We start from the raw sequence: 24,478 nt of genomic DNA on the forward strand, positions 1-24,478 counted from the left end.
ACGAGCAATCCTAGAATGCCACAATTTTCATTTTGGTTTGATTGAATAATTTGAATTAAGAGAAACTCAACTAAATCCCTGTTTTGCCATTCCTTATTACTGGAACTTCCGCAAGGTCAGTATTGTTACAGCACTTAGCATTGTCATTTTACATTGGGGTGAGAGTGAAGCTCAATTTACATAAATTTGTAGGGCTGAGTTTATCATATAGGGTTGTTTTTTCTATTGATGACCAGTGTTTAATATGGGTAGAAATTTGCTTAATATTATTGTCATGGCATGTTTTTATTAGGAAGCATTTTAAAATGTTGCTTAGTCTCCGCAATATGCAGATTGTGAAAAGGGTAAGGTTCATTTATTTCTTAGTTTTTGTTAATCGACCCATTTTGGTGCAGTTGTATTTTTACTTGACAATGGTTCAGGATGTTTTTTTTTTTTTTTGGACTATGTGTGTTTTGGAAGTGGGACAGGCTTTGCTTGGAATTTACTTACACTTGTGGAAATAATATACATAGTGAATTCTAAAAGAAAGCTCCTTTGGCCTCTTTGAGAAAAAGGTAAATTGAAAACAGGTTCATTTCCACCTGCCTTAAATTAATTTCCCTTTTAACAAGGAGTGGAGAGTTAAATATGAACACAAAAGCCAAGTTACTTAACAGTAACCATACATCTGGATAAGATTATCTCACATTTTATTAAGGCTTTGTAATTCAGACTTGTAGGTAGGCTGAGGCTATAGGTCTGAAGCTAACATAATAATGGAACACTAAGGCTATACATATTGGAAGTAGGATGCACTTAGTTAAAATTTGTATAGTGGGTTTTCTTTAAACTGTAAGATTAGGAAGTGTATATTGAATCTCTTTTAAGGCTGAATACATTCAAACTTGAGAATCTAAAACTTTAATTGCTTTTATGTAGCCTAAATTTTACAGATCTGTTATGGAAGATGTGATTGAAGGAGTGCGGGATCTATTTGCTGAAGAAGGTATAGAGGAACAAGTCTTAAAAGACTTGAAACAGGTTTGTCAATGCAAGTTTTTCTGTTTTGTTGTTTTCCAGCTTATAAAACTGATAAATTATAGTTCTAACCCCTTAATTATAGTTTAATATTTACATTCATTGTGCTGTCAACTGAGTTTAATTTTTAAAAGGTAAAAAAATAGAAATAAATATAACGTTTTATTTTATTTTATTTTTTAAAAAGCAAACTTTTATGTTTTTTTTGTCTGCAGCTCTGGGAAACAAAGGTTTTGCAGTCTAAAGCAACAGAAGACTTCTTCAGAAATAGCGTCCACTCACCTCTGTTCACCCTTCAGTTGCCACACAGCTTGCACCAAACGTTGCAATCATCAACAGGTTGGATACAGTTAGTAAATTAGTACCATGTGGATCTTCAGAACAAATTCTCATTTGATGGTGGTTTTCAATTAGGGTAATATTCTTAAGGTGAGAGGGTTTGGACCTCAAAATCATTACTATTAAGAGAACACAGTTATCCCATGTGACTCTTGACAAATAATTGGGTTATTCAGCTAGTTTTTTAAAATACTAAAGTCCACAAAGGTGACAAAGCCTCACTTTAGAGGAATAAGCTATGTAGTTTGTGGAGTATGCATTGGTTATTTCAGAGAATTTGGTTAGGTCTAGTCAAGGAGTAATCCAGCCACCTTTGCTGAAGAAGCAGAGGGAAGGTTGATTGCTTGAATACTTGCGCATTCTTTCTCTCTTGGTTTCTGTATATATTATACATCTGTTATTGTACTGGAAGCAAGATGGAGAATTAACAAGAATGTGGAGATTGTTCATGCTACTTCACTCTTTTGGGTATATGCGGTGATGGCTAGAAATTGAGCATATGTCTTTAATCTTTATTCTCGGATTTACTGAATCTAGACCTTTGCTTTTAAGAGAAATATGAGGGGGGACCCCCCCCAAAAGCAGAATTATCTTCTGGAGAGCAGGCCCCTTGAAGTACAGGCTTCCTCCGCTAGGTGAGTGTTCTAGGAACTCATCTGTATCAGTGTACACAGCTGGCACTGTTGTGAGAGGTTGTGTTTGGCTCAGAGAATTTTTTTTGGAAGACTCAGTGTGCTTACCTGTTTCATGGTGGGAGATTTACAAGCGCACCTGCCCACACTGCGCTGAGTGTTCAGCAGTTTTTGACTCAAAACAGAATGACCCTTGTGCCCTACTCTCCCTATTCACCTGATCTCACCCAAAGCAACTTTTTGTTTTGTTTCCCTGGATGAAAAAAATTCTCAAAGGGAAATGTTTTGCTGATGTGGAAGAGGCGAAACAAAAAATGGTAGAAGCACTTAAAGGCATCAAAATTGATAAGTTCAAAACTTTTTGAGCAGTGGAAAAAACATCTGGATAGGTGTATTGCATCAAATGAAGAGTACTTTGAAGGTGACTAAAGTTTAAACATGTAAAAATACACAATTTTTTAATTTTTGTTTTTTGGGTCATCCCCCCTTGTATTTGTCCATGTTATATATATCAATTTAAACTGGAAAAGACTAGCTAATGAATGATAAGACCACTGTTATATTTTTCTGGACTTCATTCCTTCTTTTTGCCTCTGATTCTTATAATCTTTATGCTACTCTAATGTGTGTGTGTGTGTTTCTAGCCAAAACAGTCAGGTAGCCCGAATAATCTCCATACTCTTGTTAACGCTCCATTGTGTGTGTGTCCGTGTGTAGACACGTATATGTGTATATGCACACACGCATGAGTATACATGCCTATATGTACATATACATATATACACATATATTTACACACAGGGACACACTCAGTCACATACACAAATAGGTTTTATTGAGTTTAGCTAAAATTCAGTAGATTAATATTTGCAAGCGGTGAGGGTAGATTTTGGATTAGATTGTCAGTAATAATTAGATTGTTCATTGCATATTTGGGAACATTCACATGAAAATCACATGGAATAAGGTGATGAGAAAAATAGTAAGGAGGCTAGTACCTCATTTATTACAAAATGAGAGAATTTAAGTGTTTAAGTGTGGCAGCAGTTATAACATATAAAAATGAAATAAATTAGCAATAAGTATTGAATTACCAAACACAGCTTTTATCTAATGCTATGCTTATAAAGTATAACTCTGGTCTCTAAGAATTAGCCATGGCAGTTTTAATTACTAAGTTGATACATCAAAACATTTTTCATCAGTTGTTGGATTTTTTTGGTGGATTTCATTTTTAACTTTTTATTAGGACATCCCTTTGATTTCTCTATTTAAATAAAATTCTTTTGAATTTTTTCTTTATAAAATAACTTTATAAAGATTTTTACTTAGAAATGGCTTGGACGGTGGCAAGTAAGATATTTGTCTTTTATCAAAAGCATACTTAACACTTCAGGTTCTTTGTCATTCAAAACTGCAATACTTTATTTTTCCGCAAGATGGTGATATTCCCAGTGATTTAAACCACAGAATACTCTTGCAACTAATATATTTAGTTGGCTTTCACTCAACAGTTTTATTATTCTCTGTCTTAGAGTTAGAATAATAGAAACAATTACATTTAAACAAGACAGTTTTCTCATTCTCTTCTACATCATTTATAATGAAGTTATTTAAGAGAAAGTATGTATATCCTTTTAAAATGCATTTTGGGCCTTATTCCTATTCCTCTTCACTTCTAGGTACCCTAAAATAAGATTCTCAAAGCAAATAGCATCATAAAATTGATGTACTTCATTGTATACTTTTAAAAACTTGATTAAAAGAACCTAAACTAACTTCTACAACCCTTTTATCTCTTGATAACAGGTTCAGATTAAATCTACAATGGAATAAGCCTTTGCCTTTGTCTATTCCACCCTTAAAATTTGTTTGCCCTATTATATTATAGTTTTAGACTGTATTACTCATTTATTTAGTAATTTCTTGTATCTTCAGTTGTCAATTTTTTTTTTTTTTTTGGTCTCAGGACTCCTTTACACTCTGAAAAATCGAGGACTTCAAAATGCTTTCTTTTATGTGGGTTTTAAGTATCTACTTACCATAGTAGAAATTAAAGCTGAGAAATTTTAAAAAATATTGGTTTAACTTAAAGAATGACTGACTATGTTAACATAATGACATATATTGTTAAAAGGAGTTAAAATATATTTGTTAAAACTATTTTCCAGGACAAAAATTATTTTGAGATTAGTGACGTTACATTCCTTTTCTGCATATTTTATTAGTGTCTGGCTTAGTAAAAGACAGCTGGATTCTCATCTATTTTTAGATTCAATCTGTTGTGCTATGTAGTTTTGGCTGAAGTATATGAAGAAAATTTGGCCTCCAACATAGATAATTGGAAAAGTAGGAGTATTTTAATAGCATTTTCAGATAATTTAATATTACATTAAAACTCAACAAGAGGTAGTTTCTGAGAGGTAGTGCAAGGTGGAATCTGAAACCATACCAATGGACTTTTTGTAATGTTCAGGTTCACTGGTGTTTCTTGCACTTTGAATGATTCTTTAACTCATCTGTAATTTTGTAACATATGTTGGTTATTTGGAAAATACTGGGTCACTGAGTTATGCAGTTGACACACTGTTCCTTAAATAAGATTAAAAAATTATATTAATATCACCACATATCTTATCAGAAAAGTATTAGAAAGGCATTAAGCCTACTGTGGTGGATATAAAATTTACAAATTTCAAAATTTTGCTTGAAAACTTTAATTTTATCATTGCCAAACGAATATTATCAGTTTGCTTTCCTTGACGTGGTGGGCACACTTAGTTCATTAAAAAAAAAAATGTCTGCAGAAACCCAAGTCTGAATAACCATAGTTTCTGTCAGTTGTTTTTTAAAGTTAAAATAGTGTTTCTTGATAAAAGAGGCTACGTTAGCTCCCAACTTAAACAGTAACACCAATTCCTCATACTTCCTTGTACGTGCACTTATGTATGCTGCCGAAATGCTTTCTGTGTTCTTCCCATTTCATCACAGGTTATTTAGAGTTGAAATTTAGTAAAAATAATTCTTTGTGGTTACATTAAGGAACTTGTTAAGTGAAACAGTTTCGTTGCTGTTGTTTTCTTCCTTCCTTCCTTTTTTTTTTTTTTTTTTTACTGTGTGTGGCACTGGAGAGTAAATACCATGATCACTCTTAAGGTTTGTACTGCCTTAATTTGTGCTGAGGTGCCTCCAGTTTTACTCATCATTGCTTTGTGTCATCACTGCAAACATCAACAAATATATTGAATGAGAAATGAAAAAGGCCCATGTTGTTTTGGTATTATAAAAATAATTTTGATCTCATGAACACCTTGAAAGGGTCTTAGGGACCCCCAAGGGTTTGCACACTACACTTTGAGAACTCTGTTCTAATTTTAGAGTGATTATATATAATTTATAATCTACTTTTTTTAAGACTTAAGTTTTTTTAGAGCAATTGTGGGATTGAATTCTTTCTAAAGCCTATATTTTTGTGAAATTTAATGTTTTAGAATATATACATGAAGACCAAAATTCTTACACTTTGTTTACATAAAGCATGTATTCAGTTAAAACTTAATTGGTTCTTGAAACCATCTTGAATATTTTAAAAAGTGAGTTTCAGGACCCTGGCCGGGTAGCTCAGTTGGTTAGAGTGTTGTCCCAATATACCAAGGTTTAAGGTTTGATCTCTGGTCAGGGCACCTGCAAGAAGCAACCAATGAGTGCATCAATAAGTGGAACAACAATTTGATATTTCTGCCCCTCTCTCTCTTTTCCACCCTCCATCCCTCCCTTCCTTCCTTTCTCTTTCTAAAATCAATTAAAAAGTGTATTTCAGGAACATAAATTTACGTATATATACATATAAATTGTGAACATATATAAATGGTGCATATAACTTATGAATTTAGTATCAAACGAGTAGGAGTTGCATGAAACTTTACTATAAAATTCTGTTAGTTTATGCTTTTATTCTGATGGCTATAAAGAAACTCTTAAAACTCTTACAACTCTGTTTGATTTATATAACTATAGGGAATTATCCTTTAGGATTTATTGTAAGGTCTTTAAAAGAAGAGCATTGTTGCTGTTTTTCCTCAACAAATTAATTTAATTGCTTCAGACAGTGTGTTGACACATTTTTGTTTCCTCTTAGGCTATGACTTAAGCTATACCAGCTTCAGCTTTACTCACATTAGCTAATTAAGACTAATACCACTGTGTTCCTACCACTGCAATTCTTTCTAATTTAGCCTTCTAAAAAGAATGCCTGTTAATAAGAAAACCCATAGATGAACAGAGGATAAAAATAACTTTGTGCTTCATTAACCATCAATCTATGTAACCTCACTTCTGTTGTTTCAATATGGAAAGAATGGTTTAAAAAGTATTTGCTCTTCTGAGCTGTTTGTTGTATATGATGGAACCATTTTAGTGTCAGAAACAGACCTTTGGGACAATATTCCTTAATGTAGTATGTGAAAAAGGCCATAATAAACATTACATTTGATACCCATGAGCTGCATGAACATGCTAAATATTCTTGTTTTATTAAAGAAAAGGCAAAATGATAGTCTAACAGTCATGTTCAGCCGGATAAAATGAACCTTGGGGTAAGGTATAAGGTTACATTGATCAACTGAGATTCTTCTACTGGAGTTACTATTGTTTTTTAGACTGATTTTAAAAAATGGTTACATTTACAATTATTTGGCCAACCTTTCAGATATATTATAAATGAAAGGATGGTTAACATAGAAAATTGGTAGATATTAAAGGAAAGATATCAGATTGCAGCTTTAATACAGATTGAGTCGGTGTCCTCTTAAGAATTTGTTCTCTTTTTTTTTTTTTTCTAAGCAGTTATACCTGTTTTATACAAAGACTTCAGGAGATATATTCTTTTTCTTAAATCCTTACCCAAGGACATGCTTTTTGATTTTTAGAGAGAGGGGAAAGGAGGGAGAGATACATCAATGCAAGAGAGAAACATCAATCGATTGCCTCCTGTACACGTCCTGACTAGGGACTGAACCCGCAACCCAGGCATGTGCCCTGACCAGGAATTGAACCTGTGAGCCTACAGTTTATGGGCTGGTGCTCCAAGGAACTCAGGCACACCGACCAGGACATTGGAACACATATTCTTATTCATTTATTTCTAAAACTACTTAGCCATGCTTGCTTTACTTGGCTAAAGTACTGTAAATAATTTTTCACAAAATGAATGAATTGAAATTTATTTTGAATGTGTAAAATTTAGATAGATTTATGTTGGGTTATATATTTTTGCTTAATACTATAGTCTTCTGGAAATGTGCACTTTAACAAATATTACCTTTTTTCCCTGTGAAATGTAATGGAGATTTAGTGCTATATTGACTTACTAAAGACAATCTAGGTATTTATTATGGACTTCTATTTTGAATTCACCATGATCAAACATGTCAGTTATGGAAACTAGTTTTAAAAAATAAGATATACTTAGGAATTTTATTCAGTTGGTAAATTCTAATGTATAATTATTTTCTTTTCTGTGCAGCATCGTTAGTTATTCCTGCTGGTAGAACTCTTCCCAGTTTTACCACAGCAGAACTGGTATGTAGCTTATTTAAGATGTGTTTTAAAAGATATGCCCCACTTTTAGTGACTGGTAGCAGAAGGCTAGGCATAAATGTAATTCCCAATTCTCCAGTTGAATAAGATGTGGTAACGGACAGGAAACAAAAATAGCTTCTGTAACATTGATCTTGCAAAGCTCAGGACTTCCAGAATTGACATTTTCTTACCAACTTTTTCTATCTTTCAGAGCAATTGTTAGCATCTGCCAAGACTGTACCTACAAGATTATAAAGTTTTTGAAGTTACAGCGTATGGAGTATTAATATACTGTATAATGTTATATACTCAGTGGATTCTAAATAGATAATTTTGATATATTTTTTTCTGATTTTGTTCTCCCCAGAGTTGAACCACAGCATAGTTATTCCTTTGATTTAAGTGGAATATTTTGGTCACTTTTTTACTTTTGTGTAGTAGAGATTAAAGTATAGATTCCCCACACATAGGATTTGGGGGCAGAAAAAAAATTTAATACATAGAACTGAGTAGTTTTCAGTGGGGAAGATAGCACTGTTTCTCTTTTGCCTTTTTCCATGGTACAGATGGTATATAATCCACTAACTGTTTTCATATTCTTTCAGCCCATGAGCTACCTTTCTAGGATAAAAGGTTTAGTGGGCTGTTTATTTCCATTTCAACCAATAACCATATCCCTTCCAGGATTTTTGGAAAGAATGGTGCTGCTTTTGATAGGAGACCAATGGAGAAATATCTCTCTTTTTGAAATTCTTTGAAATAACTTTTCTCCTGATTAAAGAAATAATATACTTCTAAAAAGTAAAAGCAAATCTATAAAGTAAAAAGTGAAAGGACCATACAGTATTATACCCCAAAGTTAACTGTTTTAATTAATGTATACCCATCTAGATTTCTTTCATGAAAGTAATATTAATTTTCAGAGTAAAAATATTATTATTCTCTGTATTTCTGTAATTTTTTTAAAACTAACAATATAAAGGGATTCTTTTGAATGTCAGTTAAATATTGATTAGCCTTAGATATATCTCAGTTTAACCAATCTTGTTGGACACTTAAATTATTTCTAGCTTTTTAAAATATAATATTCATTGATTATACTTGTAGATATGTTTTTGTGTATTTGTGTGATAATCAGGTGATCAGGATAAATTTTTAGAAGTAGAATTTCTGGGTCAAATACATGGTATGTATTGAAATTTTGATACTAATTGCAAAATTATTCTTAAATAATTATCATAAACACTCATACAAGCAGTGATCTGAGAGAATTAATTTTTATTACATCCTTACCAACATTGAGTGTTACTAATCAATCTTAAATTTTTGCAGGTCTGATAGGCAAAAATGTTTCTTTGTCTTTTGATTTAATATTAAAAAAATTTAAAACCCTAAGGTTTAATTATTTTAAAATAAAAATTATATACTATTTTGTTATTTACTTTAATATACCATTAGTGATCAACTTACAGACTTACAGGACTCCTATAAACAACTATGTTTCTTATATTTGGCATCTTGAAGGTGAGTGGCCCAGGCAAGGCTATGTAGGGGGCAGGTGTTATAGAGTCAGTGTTCATACCGTGAAAACTTACTGGATTCATTGCTAATAGCCATAGAACAGAATTACTTTTATCATAATAAGATTATTTGAATCAAATATAAAAAGGCTGTTTAATTCAAAGAACTCAAATGTAATGTTATGTGTTGTCAAACTATTGCCCTTAATCAGATTTTTTGACCCTCTGTGATATCGGGAAAAAAGATACAAGTAAAGCCTTTTTCTGACTTTCTAATATAAATTTCTCATATCTAGAGCACCCCAAACTCCAGTGCAAACTTTACTTTTCCTGGTTATCCGATTCATGTACCAGCAGGTGTGACACTACAGACTACTTCGGGTAAGAATATAGTCTAAAAATGTTTTTAGCATTGGTATTGACTTCTGGATGTTAATTTTTATGATTTTTAATAAACTTTATGCCAGAAGTTATAAGAACTTTTCATAAAACTTACTTTAAAAGTAATGATAACTTGTGGTTATTACTGTGATGGAGGTAGTCTACCATGAAAGACACTAGTATGTGCCTGTCCTGTTTTTCACTCTCAACTCTCTTTCCCCCACACTGTGTAAGGTACTTCATATATATGTTTGCTGTAATTCAAGCCAATTATCTAAATTTTGATGAATACAAAATAACATGTCTGTGTCCCTGCTAGCTCTAATCAAGTAAAACTATAGATTGATCAACTTTTGTCTCATTTCTTATTGGAGATTGTATGACATAATAGAAAGAATATCCAAAATGTTTAGAGATTAACCAGCTTTTGCTTTTCAGAGTACTGTTTCTTAATTGGAAAGGGAATTATATCTATTCTTTGGGTTGCTACAAAGTTTAAGAAAAGCAGCTAACACAGTACTCAAAAAATAAATTTTGTCTTTGGTTTTATTTTAAAGAAAAGGGGGAAAATATGATAACTTGAAATTATCTAACTTTTTGGATAGGCTTGTCTTATAGTTGATATATAGTATCTTATATCTTAAATATACGAAATATATTCTCCATGATTATGTTTGTTAAAACCCCAAATTTGGGTTAGTAACACTGTAATTTATCAAACAATGTGAGAGATTTATGGAGTAAATATTGGTGGCCTATATGTATCTCAAAATGTGTCATATAAGCAATAGTGGGAAAGGCTAGAGTTAAAGCAAGACATATTTGATTTTTAAAAGTAATACATATTTATTTTAGAAAATACCAAAAATTGGAAGACTCAAAGAAAATATCTCCTAGAGAGAACCATTAATAACACATTGCTATATTTCCTCCGTGCCTGTTGTACATGAGATTTTATTTTAAAGGAAATTGGGATTATGTTGTTCTTACAGTTTTGACTTCTCATTTTTAAGGTCACCTTTATAAAGTCAATGTACCAATTATGGTGACACAGACTCCTGGAAGAGCAAATATTCTTCAGCATCCAATTCAGCAAGTATTTCAGCAGCTTGGGCAGCCTTCAGTAATACAGACTGGTGTCCCACGATTGAACCCATGTTCTCTTCAGGCATCTTTTGAAAAATCACAGGGAATGGAAACTGTACTCCAACAACCCACAATTCTTCATTCTGGGACAGTGGATAGGAAGCATTTAGAAAATGCCACCAGTGATACACCGGTACCTCCTGGAAATAAGTGTAAAACCATGTCTGAAGCTTTGTTCAGTCAGCCAGAGAGCTCTCAGTATATCAGTCTTCCAGGTGTTGTATTTCCTCCACAGGTCTCTCAAAGAGACGCTAATGTGAAGCCTCCGCTTAGTGTTTCAGCTAGCACAACTCAAAATCTGCGTGGTGGGCCCATCTCCACAGGCCCTCAGGGGGCTCAGCACCAGAACAAATCTGATGTTCAGCTTCCTGTTCGTCAAAAGAGGATGTTTGGGTGTGATTCTTTCAAGCAGTCAAGAAATATAGAGGAGCCCAGCAGCCTTCCTGTCTCAGAGAAGGTATTAGAAATAAACAATGGGTGGTAATTAGATATTCTGAGTTTTTTAAGCTGTAAGGTTACTTAGAAGTATATATGTTTTGTTCTTTCCTTTAGAAAATTGTTTTTAATTGTCTTTACTATAACTATCAGTTTTTACAGTATTCATACTCAGCATTTCCAAACTTAATTTCAATTAATAAATTAGAATATTTCTTTAAAGAAAATGTGTTTATTTTAAGGTAATCCATTTGACCTCTCCCTTAACATTGTGAGAATTGTTTTTGTCTACAGATAAAATGTAAAAGACTCAGAATTCCATTCTAGTAATTAAGTGAATATTTTGAGGTAAATTCATTGTCATACTTAATATACAAAAGAGGTCCAAAGCATTTTTGTTCTTGCTCTAATTTTCCTAAACTCCCATATGAAAATTTTTCTCTACATGAGGAATTACCTTCTACTATTACTTTGTTCCTCCCTGTTTGCTAAATTTCTAGTTAACATAATTTCTTTTGAAATTCAAACCATAATTTATAATTAACTTTCCATATTGGGAATAGGTTTTAATTATTAATTTCCAAGGAATTCATAGTGATGGCAGAAACATTTATGGGGAATTTTGGATGGTAAAATAGAAAATCTCATGTTATCCTTTTACAAGTATAAAATATATCTTACAGTTAACTCCATTTATCCACTTTATATTGCATATGACAAATAATGAAAGGTTTGTGTCACAAGCTAAAGGTTTAGTGGTCCTCTAGCACTGTTGTACAAGTTTGTAGCCATGAATAGCAAAGTGCTACCTTAACATTTTCATGGGTAGTAGGGGAAGCCTGTGGGGTACAGTGAAGGATAACCAACGAAGAAAAAAACTATAAGAAAGTATTTGACTTATTTTAGAATGTTTCAGATGTTTGATGAAGCCTGTTCAAAATCTTTTAGCAAGTCTGTTTCTAGTTTAAAGTGTTAAGATTAAAGTGTTTTTTTGACTTTCGGCCGAGATGGAGGCATAGACAGACACGCTGCGTCTCCTCCACAACTAAGAAGGAATACAACTACCTCAAAACTAGAAACAACCAGAAGTTCCAGAAAATCAAACTGCATAAAAGTCCAGCAAACAAAGATATAAAAAAGAAATACTCATCCAGAAAGGCTGGAGGGGTGGAGCTGGGGTGGAGAGGATGTGGTGTGGTGGTGGCAGGCTGGCAGAAAGCGAAATCACACATTTTAAAGTCTGGAGGGACACCTGGGGAGCATTCCCAGCTCCAGACCAGACCATGCAGCTCACAGTCCCAGCACTGGGGAAAATCAAGCCTCATTGCTTCTGACTGTGCAGACCAGTGGGGGTTGGGGTGGAGGCAGAAACTGCCAGTCTCTCAGCAGAGTCTGCTTGTTTAAGGGGCCCCCATGGTTCTAGAACATCCGCAGACCCACCCACTCTGGGAATGACGGCCAGCGCAGCAGCTAGAGGGGCGCCAGTCTGGTGCGGAAGTGGGAGAGGTGCCTGGAAAAGGGGCGAGTGCTGGGCAGGCGACATTGTTCCCTCTCGGACCCCTCCCCCACATACAGCGCCACAACATGGTGAAACAGGTCACCCGTTACTGATGAATCCCTAAGGCTCTGCCCCTTACAACATAACAGGAGCGACAGCTCTGCCTGGGACGTGGAGGCAAACAAACACAGGAACCTGTCAGAATGAGAAGACAGAGTAGTATGGCCCAAAAGGGGAAATGGATCAAGGTTCCAACGATGGGGAGATAGCCAACCTAACAGATGAGGCGATAGACAACCTAACAGTTGCAGAATTCAAAACACTGGTGATAAAGATGCTCACAGGCTTGACAGATATGCTTGAGTATGGCAAATGCATAAGAGAAGAATTGAAGGCTGTGCTAAGTGAAACGAAGGAAAATCCACGCAAAACCAATGGTGAAGGGAAGGAAACGGGGGCTCAAATCAATGATTTGGAATATAAGGAAGTAAAAAACAGTCAACCAGTGCAGAATGAGGAAGCAGGAATTGAAAAAATTGAGGAAAACTTCCCAAATTTTCTGAAGGAGTTGGACATACAAATCTGGGAAGCATGGAGGGTCCCAGGTGAGCTCGACCCAGAAGGGACCACACCAGGAAACATCATGATTGAGACGCCAAAGGTGAAAGATAAAGAGAGAGTCCTGGGGGCAGCAAGGGAGAGGAGGAGAGTTGCCTACAAAGCGGTACCTATAGGACTATCAGCTGATTTCTCAGAGGACACTTTGCAGGCAGGAAGGGACAGGCAAGCAGTATTCAATGTGATGAAAGGCAGCCTGCAACCAGGACTACTCTATCCAGCAAGTCTATCATTTGGAATGGAAGGGCAGATGAAGTGCTTTCCAGACAAGGTGAAGCTAAAGGAGTTAATTATCACCAAGCCATTATTATATGAAATGTCAAAGGGACTTAAGAAAAAAGATCAAAACTATGAACACTAAAATGATAACAAACTCACAACTATCGACAACTGAATCTAAAAAATAAAAAAAATCCAACTAAGCAAACCAGAATAGGAACAGAATCATAGGTATGGGTATCATTTGGAGGGTTATTAGCTGGGAGAGGGGAAGGTGAGAAATCGGGATATGGTGCAGGGATTAAGAAACATAATCGATTGGTACAAAATAGATGGGGGGAAGTTAAGAATAATATAGGAAAGGGTGAAGCCAAAGAACTTATATGCATGACCCATGGACATGAACTAAGGGGGGTGAGATTGCTGAAGGGAAGGGGCATACTGGGCAGAGGGGAGCAAAGGGGAAAAAAATTGGAACTACTGTAACAGCATAATAAAATATACTTAAAAAAAGATTAAAGTGTTTTTCAAGTACTTTTATGTTTTTCAAATAATTCACAAAATCTAAGAAATGTGGACTAAATAATTATGAAGCATTTGGTTTTGAGATAAAATAACTGTACATTTAAAATAATTGTTTGTATTCATCACTTACAATTTTTGGAGGTCCTTTTCTCCTAGACTCTCTATGAACTTGGCAGATTTTTGGTGTGAGGATTCAAGGACTCATTTGATTGTTTATTCGATGTCACCTTGCACTTTGTTCTTATACAGGGAAATAGATTAGCTAAGGGAGACTAATCAAGGATTGTTTAGGGGATAGTGGGTGAGCTTAAGCTTTGGAGTCACAATAGGTTCAAATTCCAGATTCACCACTTACAAGCAAAAAATATAATATTACTCTCTGAATTCTGAAATTATTTTCTGTAAACTGAGTATAAAGCTAACATTTTTTTTTAGAATTATTAAAGATGATGTATCTAGAGTTTTTAATGTCTTCTGGTGTCATAATAAGCTTTATAGTAGTGCTGTTATGCTTTTTTTTTTTTTTTTTTTAAAAGTATATTTTATTGATTATGCTGTTACAGTAGTTCCAATTTTTTCCCCTTTACTCCCCTCCACCCAGTATCTCCCTCCCCCAGCATCCCCCCCCAAGTCCATACCCATGGTTCGTAAAAAATAACTATCCCTCCCTCTCAGATATTAAGACCCTTTGTAATCTTGTAAAGGACAATGGGCGAAGGTCTCAAGCTCCTCTAGCTGCTTCAAGCTGGACATGGTCGTCGTCCTACCTACCCTTGGGTCCAGAAATCCCTAATAAGAGTGGGGGTGTGGAGGGGAGGGTGGCCTTCCCACATGGGGAAGGATCATGCAGACTCCAGGTCAGTTGGCTGTCTCCGGACAACGGCGTGCTTGGTTTAGCAGGCTGGCATCCTTGTTGTGTTCTGGGGGCAACAGATTTGGCAAAAAGGGTTGCTGTTATGCTTTATGGGCATGTGATATAATGGGTAACTTTTTATGTAACTTGTCAGTTAGAATTAAAATGGATCTATACTTAAAGCACAATCTGAACGTTCAAAATTTACTTTATTGATTTTAAAAATTAATTTACTGTAAGATATCTTTAAAATAGTTCTTAGTCTGGTAATTATATTGATATAATTTAAAAATTTATAAAAAATTTTCTTTTTTTATAAGTAGCTTTTCAGAAATTCTTATTGCTTAAAGCAAATTACAAGCTATAATTGTTTATTTTCCTGTGTAGATTACCAGAGATCTTAAGTTTCTATGTAAATATAACATTCTTACTATTTTATAAAATACATTCCTGACATTTTTGATGTGCTCCTCTTTCTATGTTACTATGTTAAGTTTTTTCTCTGTGTAGGAATTTTGTTTTCTAATCTTATAATGCCAGAGAGAACTAGAAACTCAGGTCTTTATTAGCACTCCAAAAAGTAGGAGAGAAATGGGTATGGTAGTGTATCTTCTTTAATTCCTTTTTGTCTCTTGTCTTCCCTCCCAAACCATTCTCATTGCCCCAGCTCCAAATATTGTTATTTCTGCTTCATGATCTTAATTATTTGCCTTTCTGATTGTATCCTTATAGCTTATTCATGAACTCCTTTATATCTGCCCCTCCTGTTTCCTAAGGGTCTATCCTCAGCTCATTTATATTCTTTAAAAAACAAACAAACATTTTATTTATTTTTAGAGGGGAAGGGAGGGAGAGAGGGAAAGAAACATCAAGGTGTGGTTGCCTCTTGTGCGCCTGACCTGACCTGTAACCCAGGCGTGTGCCCTGACTGGGAATTGAACCAGTGGCTGTTTGATTCACACGTCGGCACTCTTATCCACTGAGCCACACCAGCCAGGGCAGCTCATTAGATTTGTCATGTTTTCCCTGGGCAATCTAATGTATTATCATAGTTTTAACTACCACCTGTTTGTTGATGACTATACTCTGAGCTTCATTCTCATATCTGCTTTCTAGACAGACCTACCAGAATGTCACAATAATTCATTGTTCATCGGAGATACTGCGTGGTGCCACTGCCCACCTGCTGTCGCAAGTTAAAGACTACAATTACCTTTGTCTCTTCTTTTCTCCTTATATCATGTGCTTTTTTTTAACAACTATTTTTTAAATGTTGGAAAATATATATAACACAAAATTGCTCATTTTAACCATTTTAGGTGTACAACATTGAGGACATTCACATTGTTGTACCATCACCACTATCCATCTCCAGAACCTTTTCATAACTTCAAACTGAAATTTTATACATATTAAATAGTAACTTGCCATTACCTCATCCATTCAGCCCCTGGTAACTTCTGTTCTACTTTCTATCTCTGTAAATTTGGCTATTCTAGGTACCTTAGAAGTAGAATCATTCAATATTTGTCATTTTGTGACTGGCTTATTTCTCTTAGCATAACATTTGTAAAGTTCTTCCATGTTGTAGCATGTGTCAGAATTTTATTCCTTTTTAATGCTGAATCATATGATTTTGAAAACTTTTAAAACTAAATATTCCTGGAATCTGGTCCCTCTTCATACCTACTGCCATTGCCCTAATTGTTTCTCATTTGGGGTACCATAATAGTTTCTTAATTTGCTAGCCTATAGTCTTTGCTGTTTCTCATTCCACTCCTCCCAGCCCATCCAGCCTAGAGGTTAAGCTTCAGAGATCAGAATTACTTTGAATCCCTTCTCTCTCCCTTAATAACTCTGTGACTTGGACGAGTTACTGTTTCCTTATTTGTAAAAGGAAGTTAATAGTATCTACCATAGAGTTGTGGTGATGGGGGGATTACATGAGATAATCAGTGTGAAGTGATCAGCAGCACACTGACTGGCACATGGTAAATGCTTGGTGAATGTTAGTTATTAGTTTCTGTTCCTCATGGCTAGCAGAGATTTACCCTAAAACCAGCCTGCTTAATACATCACTGACTGCCCATCAGCTACAGGATAATGTTTAAGCTCCTTAATGTGGCATACAAGGACCTCTATTTCTCAGCCAGAGTTTATTTACTCTTCCTTTATTTCGTGCCTACTACTTTACTGGGCACACCAAACTATAAGCGAATCTCTGTGTTAACCTCGTTTTCTCCTGCCTCTCTTTTGCTTTCGTTATCCTCTCTGCTTGGTGCCTGGATTTTCTTCCTGCCATCTTTTCCTTTGGTCAGTTCCTACTTATCCATTTATTACGTCCTCCAGAAATTTTCAGTATCTATGTCTCTCCCTTCATTATTAGATTGGATGCATCTCTTATATGTTATAGCAGCTTAAGCATGTGCCTGTTATAATGTAGTTAAAATATATGTATTAAAATATCCTGTTTACATTGAGAGGTACATTTTATTAATCTGTATATCTAGTACTTAAGAATATACACACATTCATGTATGCTAGCATATAAGCTTTTAAAGAACAGGATTTATGATTATTTATTTGGCTCAATACTTCTCAATCCTAGCTAAATGTTAGAATCATCGAGGCAATAAAAAAATAATGTTCAGGTCTACCCCAAGGGACTTGGATCTAATTGATCTTGAGTAGGTTCCACTCATCAGGGTTGAAGAGCTTCCAGAAGTGATTGTAATATGTAGTTAAGATTAAGAACTACTTGTCTAGAGAAATGGATGAAGTGAGGGGATAAGAGAATATAAAACTTCAAGTAAGAGCTTTTATTTTTCTTTTAAATCAATTTTGATGTGCCTCTAAAAGGTAAAATACTGTATCATTAATTATATGAATTCAGAACTGAGTTAATTGTATGTCCAGAAAAAGTCCAACCATTGTTAATATAATGGGAATGGTTTGCATGACATTGATGTAACCTGGCAGTCAAGGAGAACAGACTGGAATGTACATACATGAACAATGATGGCTGTAGTAGTCAGGGCAGTAGATGCTGTTGAGTGAGCATGTGTACTGTGTGGCTGTCGCATTCAAAATGACTGAGTGAGTCTGGCAGCCGTCCGTCTCGAGAGACGATGGTGTAGCTTCTTAAGAGTCTATCTGCACCGCCGAGAATGGCTGTGCAGTCCGACTCGGGAGTGACATGGTATCTGTCTCCTCCCGTGTTGAATCGACATCATGCGATGACGCTGAAGCTACAGAGCCTGGGCAGGGTAATATGGAGGGTCTGCTGTTGCCCATGCAGCAGACCCCCCCTCTCTTCGCAGCTGAAGGGTCCAAGGGAAAGACGGAGTCGATACAGCTTGGGTTCAGGTGCGCCGCAGGAGTTGCCGGTGTTGACTACAACGTCAAACCGCCTTAGGGACTCCGGCTCCGGATTTTCTGTCGGGGTTTACTCCCTTAGCCTTTCCCCTGAAGAGGTATGCCGCAAGGCAGCGGAGGTTTTTTGGAGTCAGAGTTTTCCTTCTCTGATGTACCCTGACTGGAAGATCGAACCAGCGACACTTAGCTCGCAGGCCGACGCTCAATCCACTGAGCTAAACCAGCCAGGGCCCAACTGAGTGAGTGAGTACAGCAATGAATTTGCATCAAATTTTGTGTTAAGCTTGAACATTTCTCCATGGAAACTATTTGCAGCTATGGGCAACTGATGATTGGCAGCTTCATCATGACAACACACTTATGTATCACGTCTCGTGCAGAGTATTTTTTTGAAACATCAAATCACCCAGGTGACTCAGCCCCACTACAGCCCAGATTTGGCACCCTGTGACTTCTGGCTTTTCCCAAAACTAAAATCACCTTTGAAAGGGAGGAGATTTCAGACTGTTGATGAGATTCAGGAAAATATAACAGGGCAGCTGATGGTGGTTGGGAGAACTCTGTCAGGCCCCAAGGTGCCTACTTTCAAGGGGATTGAGGCATCATTGTCCTTTTTACAACGTTTCTTGTAGCTTGTATCTTCTTCAATAAATGTTTCTATTTTCGTATAGTACATGGCTGGATACTTTCTGGACAGACCATTTTATATATACATATATATGTTTGTGTAGATATACATATATATATAATGTGTGTGTATGTATACGCATATGATTTTTTGTTTTTAAATTGCAGTTAACATTCAATATTGGTTCCAGGTATACAACAGAGTGATTAGATATTAATATAACTTAAAACATGATCACCCCAATAAGTCTAGTACCCATGTACACCATTTATAATTATTATTTTATTGGCTATATTCCCTAATGCTGTACTTTACATTCCTGTTACTGTTTTTATAACAGGCAATTTTTACCTCTTAATCACTTCCCCTTTTGCACTAATCTCCCCAACCACCCTCCCATCTGGAGACCACCATTTTGTTCTAACTATGAATTTGTTTCTGTTTTGTTTGTTAATTTTTTTCAGTTCCACATGTAAGTGAAATCATATGGTATTTGTCTGTATCTGTCTGACTGTTTCACCTAACATAATACTTTCCAGGTCCATCCATGTTGTTACAAATGGCAAGATTTCACTCTTTTATGGTTGTATAATATTTCATTATATGTACTACCTCTCTGTTATCCATCCATATATTGATGGACACTAAAGCTGCTTCCATATCTTGGTTTTTGTAAATAATGCTGCAGTGAACATTGGGATGAATATGTCTTTTTGAATTAGTATTTTGGGTTTCTTCAAATAAAACAGAAGTAGAATTGCTGGGTCCTTCTTTGTCTCTTGCTATAGCCTTTGTTTTAAAGTTTATTGTGTTTAATGTAAGTATTACTACTACAGCTTTTTTAGCTTGTTTCTGTATGCATGAATTATATTTTTCCATCCCTTTACTTTCAGTCTGTGTGTGTATTTTGATCTGAAGTGGGTCTCTTTTTGGCAGCATATGTATGGATCTTGTGATCTTGTTTTCTGATCCATTCAGCCATCTTATGTCTTTTGATTGGAATATTTAATCCATTTACATTTAAAGTAATTATTGATAGGTATGTGGTTCTTGCCATTTTATTCATATTTTGGCTCTTTTTAAATCTTCTCTAAAAAGTCCTTTTAATATTTCACATGATACTGGTTTGGTGATGATGAATTCTTTTAGCTTTCCTTATCTGGAAGCTCTTTATCTGTCCTTCCATTCTCAATGATATATTTGCTGGGTAAGAGTAATCTTGATTGTAGGTCCTTGCTTTTCATCACTTTTGTGCCAATCCCTTTTGGCCTGCAAAGTTTATGTTGAGAAATCAGCTAACAGTCCTATGGGACCTCCCTTGCATGTAACTAACTGCTTTTCTCTTGCTGCTTTTAGGATTCTCTCTTTTTGTCTTTAACCTTTAGAAATTTAATTATGATGTGTCTTGGTGTGAACCTCTTTGGATTCTTCTTTTTTGTTACTCTCTCTGCTTCCTGGACTTGTGTGTCTCTTTCCTTCAAAAAGGTTCTCAATTCCTTGCGCTCTCTTTTTTCTCCTTATCCTTTTAATGTCTTCAGGATTTTTGGCAACACCCTTTTTAAAATTTCTGATATTATTTTCCCCCCTATTTTTTTCTTTGTTAGTCTGGCTAGAGGCTTATCAATTTATTCAAAGAATGGAAGTTCTAGTCTAATTGACTTTATTCTGTTCTCAATTTCATTTATTTCTTTTTTTTTCTTTATTATTATTTTTGTTTTCTGTGAGCTTAATTTGGTATTCTTGTTTTAGTTTCTTAAAGTAGATTTTAGGCCATTGATTTGAAACTTGCTTTTTTCATAATATAGTTATATGATATTACCAGTTTTTTTCTAGGCACTGTCCTAGCTACTTCTCACAAGTTTTGAGATGTTATGTTTTGTTTGCATTCAATTGAAATTGTTCTGATTCCTCTTATGGCTTATTCTTTGACTCATGGATATTGAGAAATGTGTTCTTCAGTTTTTAAATATTTGGGGATTTTGCATATCATTTTGTTACTGATTTCTGGTTTAATTACTTTGTACTCAGAGAACATACTTACTGTGTGTTAAATTTGTCAAGGTTTGACCTGTTGACCCAGAATGTAGTCTTTTTGGTGAACATTCTGTATGCTCTTTAAAAGAATGTATACTTTGGCTATTTTGGGGTGGAGTATTCTATACATGTCAATAAGGTTAAGCTGGTTTATTTGTTGGTCAGATCTTCTATATCCTTACTGAATTTTAGTCTACTTTTGATTACTGAGAGAGGAATATTGAATTTTCCAACTGTAATTTTGGATTTGTTGGTTTCTTTTTCAGTTGCATCAGTTTTGATTTATATTATCCTTTTGTATTTTGCTTATTTCAGTTAGTACAACTCTTTATATTTTTTATTTGTTCATTGAGCATTATGTTGCCGGTTGCTTTTCATTTAATTAAATTATTGTTTAAAACAATATGAAATATTTAAAACCTAATAGGTACTATATAAATTGAAGGTGTATAAATACTGGTAAATATTATCTTAAAGCAGTGAATTTATTTGCTATTTATGTATGACTATGGATGGGTTTACTTTATTTACAATTTTAAAATTATTTCTATGTTTCATAGAAATGTTGGGTGCATCTTAAAATTCATAGTTAGGGAACATGGTCTGATAGGAAAGAAATACTTTAAGTGACCACTTGTGAAATGTTTATGTATTTTTATATTTTGTGTGATTCAGTGTTTTATATACATTGTTTTACTTGAAAAACTTTTATTGAATTTTTTTTCTTTTTAGGATTATAATGCTGAGACAGGTTTAAGCATTCATGTAACTGATGATGATATTAATGAAATAATTCAAATAGATGGAACTGGTGATACATCTTCCAGTGATGAAATAAGAAGTACAAGGGATGTAGATGAGAATGGATTTCTAGGGAGTATTGATGGAGGAGACCTGAAGCTACTTGAAGGAGAAGCCGACAATATATTAAATTCAACTGTTAACAGTAGTGATAATGAAGACCCTCAAATAGACATTGTGGAAGAGGTGAGGATTACTTTTAAGCTGAAACTTTCTTTATTAAATTTATAACATTTGTACTTGACTCTGGAAGAACCAAGAGGAATAATAATTAAGAGTAACTCTGTCTTTAGTGTTAAATGAGACTTACTTGTACTCTAGTATTTCAACTTTTAATCTTAAACTGTAATTTAAGCCAGTTAATTATTTAGGAATCAGCTACTATATTTGTTGGTCTTAACTAGATATTGTGGGAAGTTTAGGGTATGGGAGTGGAGGTAAAGAAGGCAGCCAGGGTAGCGGCATATAGTATCTACTCTAATCCTAATAAATGTACTAAGATCTTTGTGGAATATGGTAATTAAGAAACATGTAAGTAGTTTAACTATCATTTATGGTGTCCCTATATATGTTCCAGGTGCCATATTGTCTTACCTGCCTTATATTATTTGACATTTTCACTTCCCTGTGGATCTTATTACTGTCCTCATTTTTTTTCAGATGAGAAAACTGAGATATGAGTAGTTTTAGTAACTTGCCCAAGATCAGTATTTATTAAGTGGCCAAGCTGGGATTCAGGCTATTTGACTTTTAAGTACACTACTATTCTGTCTCTCCAAGTTTCATTATTTACATATGTCTATTAAAAAAAAATTCAAAACATCATTAAATTCCTTAATGTGACCATCTTTTGTCTTTAGGACCCTTTAAATTCTGGAGATGATGTTAGTGACCAGGATGTGTCAGACCTGTTCGACACAGATAATGTGATTGTCTGTCAGTATGACAAGGTACTATGTTTACCTTTTACATTTTGGGTTTATTAATTGCATTAATAGTAGAAAAATGTGTAAAATGATGGGAAACGTGATGGTGAGTTCTAGGTCACAGTTAAATTAATCTTGAAATAGCTAATTGTATAAATTTTGGGGGTATATTTTGAGTGTAAGACTGTGCTGGTGGTCTTAGTGATACAAAAAAAGTGATAGTCCTTGTCTCAGGGAGGTGACAATCTTATTGAAACAAGACTTTTCTGTATGGAATAGTAGAAGTTTACACAATAAGATGGTAGGTAAATTAAAAGCTGAAATATGTGACAGGTAAGTCAGATGCTAAGATGAGTGACATGTAAATAAAAGGCTAAGATATGTGACACATATAAGTATGTCCTAAAAGTGGCTAGGAGATACAATAAATCATTTTAGTTGGAGTTCTCCACAAATTCTTCATGGGTGATATGGGTCTTTGAAATAGGTCTTGAATGATTTGTAGGATGTAGATAAGTGTGGAGAGGAGGCATTTAATGTGAAATTCGTGTAGAATGTACAAGGGACAGTGAATCGATAGCTCTGCCTTGATTAAACTGTTTTCCTTTCAGATGTGTTAGGAAATGAGGCTGGGTGGGGAACAGAGTTGGGAGATTAGAAAATCCAGAATCCTGGTAGGAGAAATCCAGATATGGTGGACATTAGTCTTCTAAGAATTTAAGAAAATTGTAGTTGGATTTAATTGTAATTGGCAGTGCTTGCTGATTTGAAAGAGGAAAATTAGTAAGAACAGGGATAGTGCAGACATGAAGTAACCAGAGCCCAGACTAAGGATAGCAGTGGAGAACATGGAAGCTTCAGAGGTTATGATAGAAGAATCAGTGGCACTTGGTGATTAGTTGGATTTTAGAGAATGATTGACAGGGGAGAGTTGAAGGTCTCTCATGCTTCAAGCCTAGAAATTAAGTTAGTAGCAATTTAACTTTAGCAACTAAAATATACTCCTTTTTTTTTTCTTAAAACAACAACAACAACACTTAACTGATTATGTAGTAGAATGGCCAGTTTTTGTCCTTATTTATGCATATTTATATATTTATTTTTTAGAAGTTTTGAGATGTAATTCACATACTGTATAATTTACCTATTTAAAGTGTACAGTTCAATGGTTTTTAGTATATTCATGGTTATGCGCAACTGTTAACAGTCAATTTTAGAACATTTTTATTGCCTCAAAAAGAAGCTGCATACCCATTAGTTCTTACTACTGTATCTCATTTCTTCCCAGCATCACTACCAGGCCTGAAGAACCACTAATCTACTTTCTGTCTCTTTAGATTTCCCTATTCTAGGGTTTCATATGATAGGAATCAGCTACTATGTGGTCTGTTGTGACTGGTTTCTTCTCACACTGTTTCAAGTTTCATTCATGCTGTAGCATGTAACAGTTCTTCATTCCTTTTTATTGCTAAATACTAGTTTATTGACTGGGTATACCACATCTTGTTTATCCGTTCTTCTGTTGATGGACATTTGGGTTGTTTCCACCTTTTGGCTATTAAGAAGAATGCTGCTAGAAACATTTGTGGACAAGGTTTTTTTTTTGTGAATATATATTTTCATTTCTCTCTAGGAGTGGAATTCCTGAGTCATGTGATAATAATTTAAGGAAATTTCAGACTGTCCTCCAAAGTGGCTGTACCATTTTTTATTTCTATCAACAGTGTATGAGAGTTTAAATTGCTCCATGTTCTCACTAACACTTATAAACTGACTTTTTGATTTTAGCCATCATAGTAAGTGTGAAGTGGTACCTCAGTGAGGTCTTGATTTGCAATTCCCTGATGACTAACGCATGTTTACATCTTTGACTTTTTTTCATTAACAATTTCAGAATACTCAGATGAAACAGAGGATGGTATTTAGTATTGTAAAAATAAATCCTTTT

At 34.8% G+C, this 24,478-nt stretch overlaps 1 protein-coding gene across 1 annotated transcript in view; it reads left to right on the forward strand.

The window, feature by feature from the left end:
- Nucleotides 1-24,478, forward strand: part of GTF2A1L (general transcription factor IIA subunit 1 like) — a 31,481-nt gene that overhangs the window by 1,360 nt on the left and 5,643 nt on the right. Inside the window, exons 2-8 of the mRNA XM_090281270.1 lie at nucleotides 922-1,023; nucleotides 1,236-1,359; nucleotides 7,516-7,571; nucleotides 9,388-9,472; nucleotides 10,486-11,075; nucleotides 21,536-21,790; nucleotides 22,465-22,554. Coding sequence (XP_090137396.1) covers nucleotides 922-1,023; nucleotides 1,236-1,359; nucleotides 7,516-7,571; nucleotides 9,388-9,472; nucleotides 10,486-11,075; nucleotides 21,536-21,790; nucleotides 22,465-22,554 — 1,302 coding nt within the window. The remainder of the gene's footprint in view (nucleotides 1-921; nucleotides 1,024-1,235; nucleotides 1,360-7,515; nucleotides 7,572-9,387; nucleotides 9,473-10,485; nucleotides 11,076-21,535; nucleotides 21,791-22,464; nucleotides 22,555-24,478) is intronic.

Source organism: Furipterus horrens, unplaced genomic scaffold (assembly GCF_987537825.1).
Source record: "Furipterus horrens unplaced genomic scaffold, mFurHor1.1.pri manual_scaffold_6, whole genome shotgun sequence".
Lineage (NCBI taxonomy): Eukaryota > Metazoa > Chordata > Mammalia > Chiroptera > Furipteridae > Furipterus > Furipterus horrens.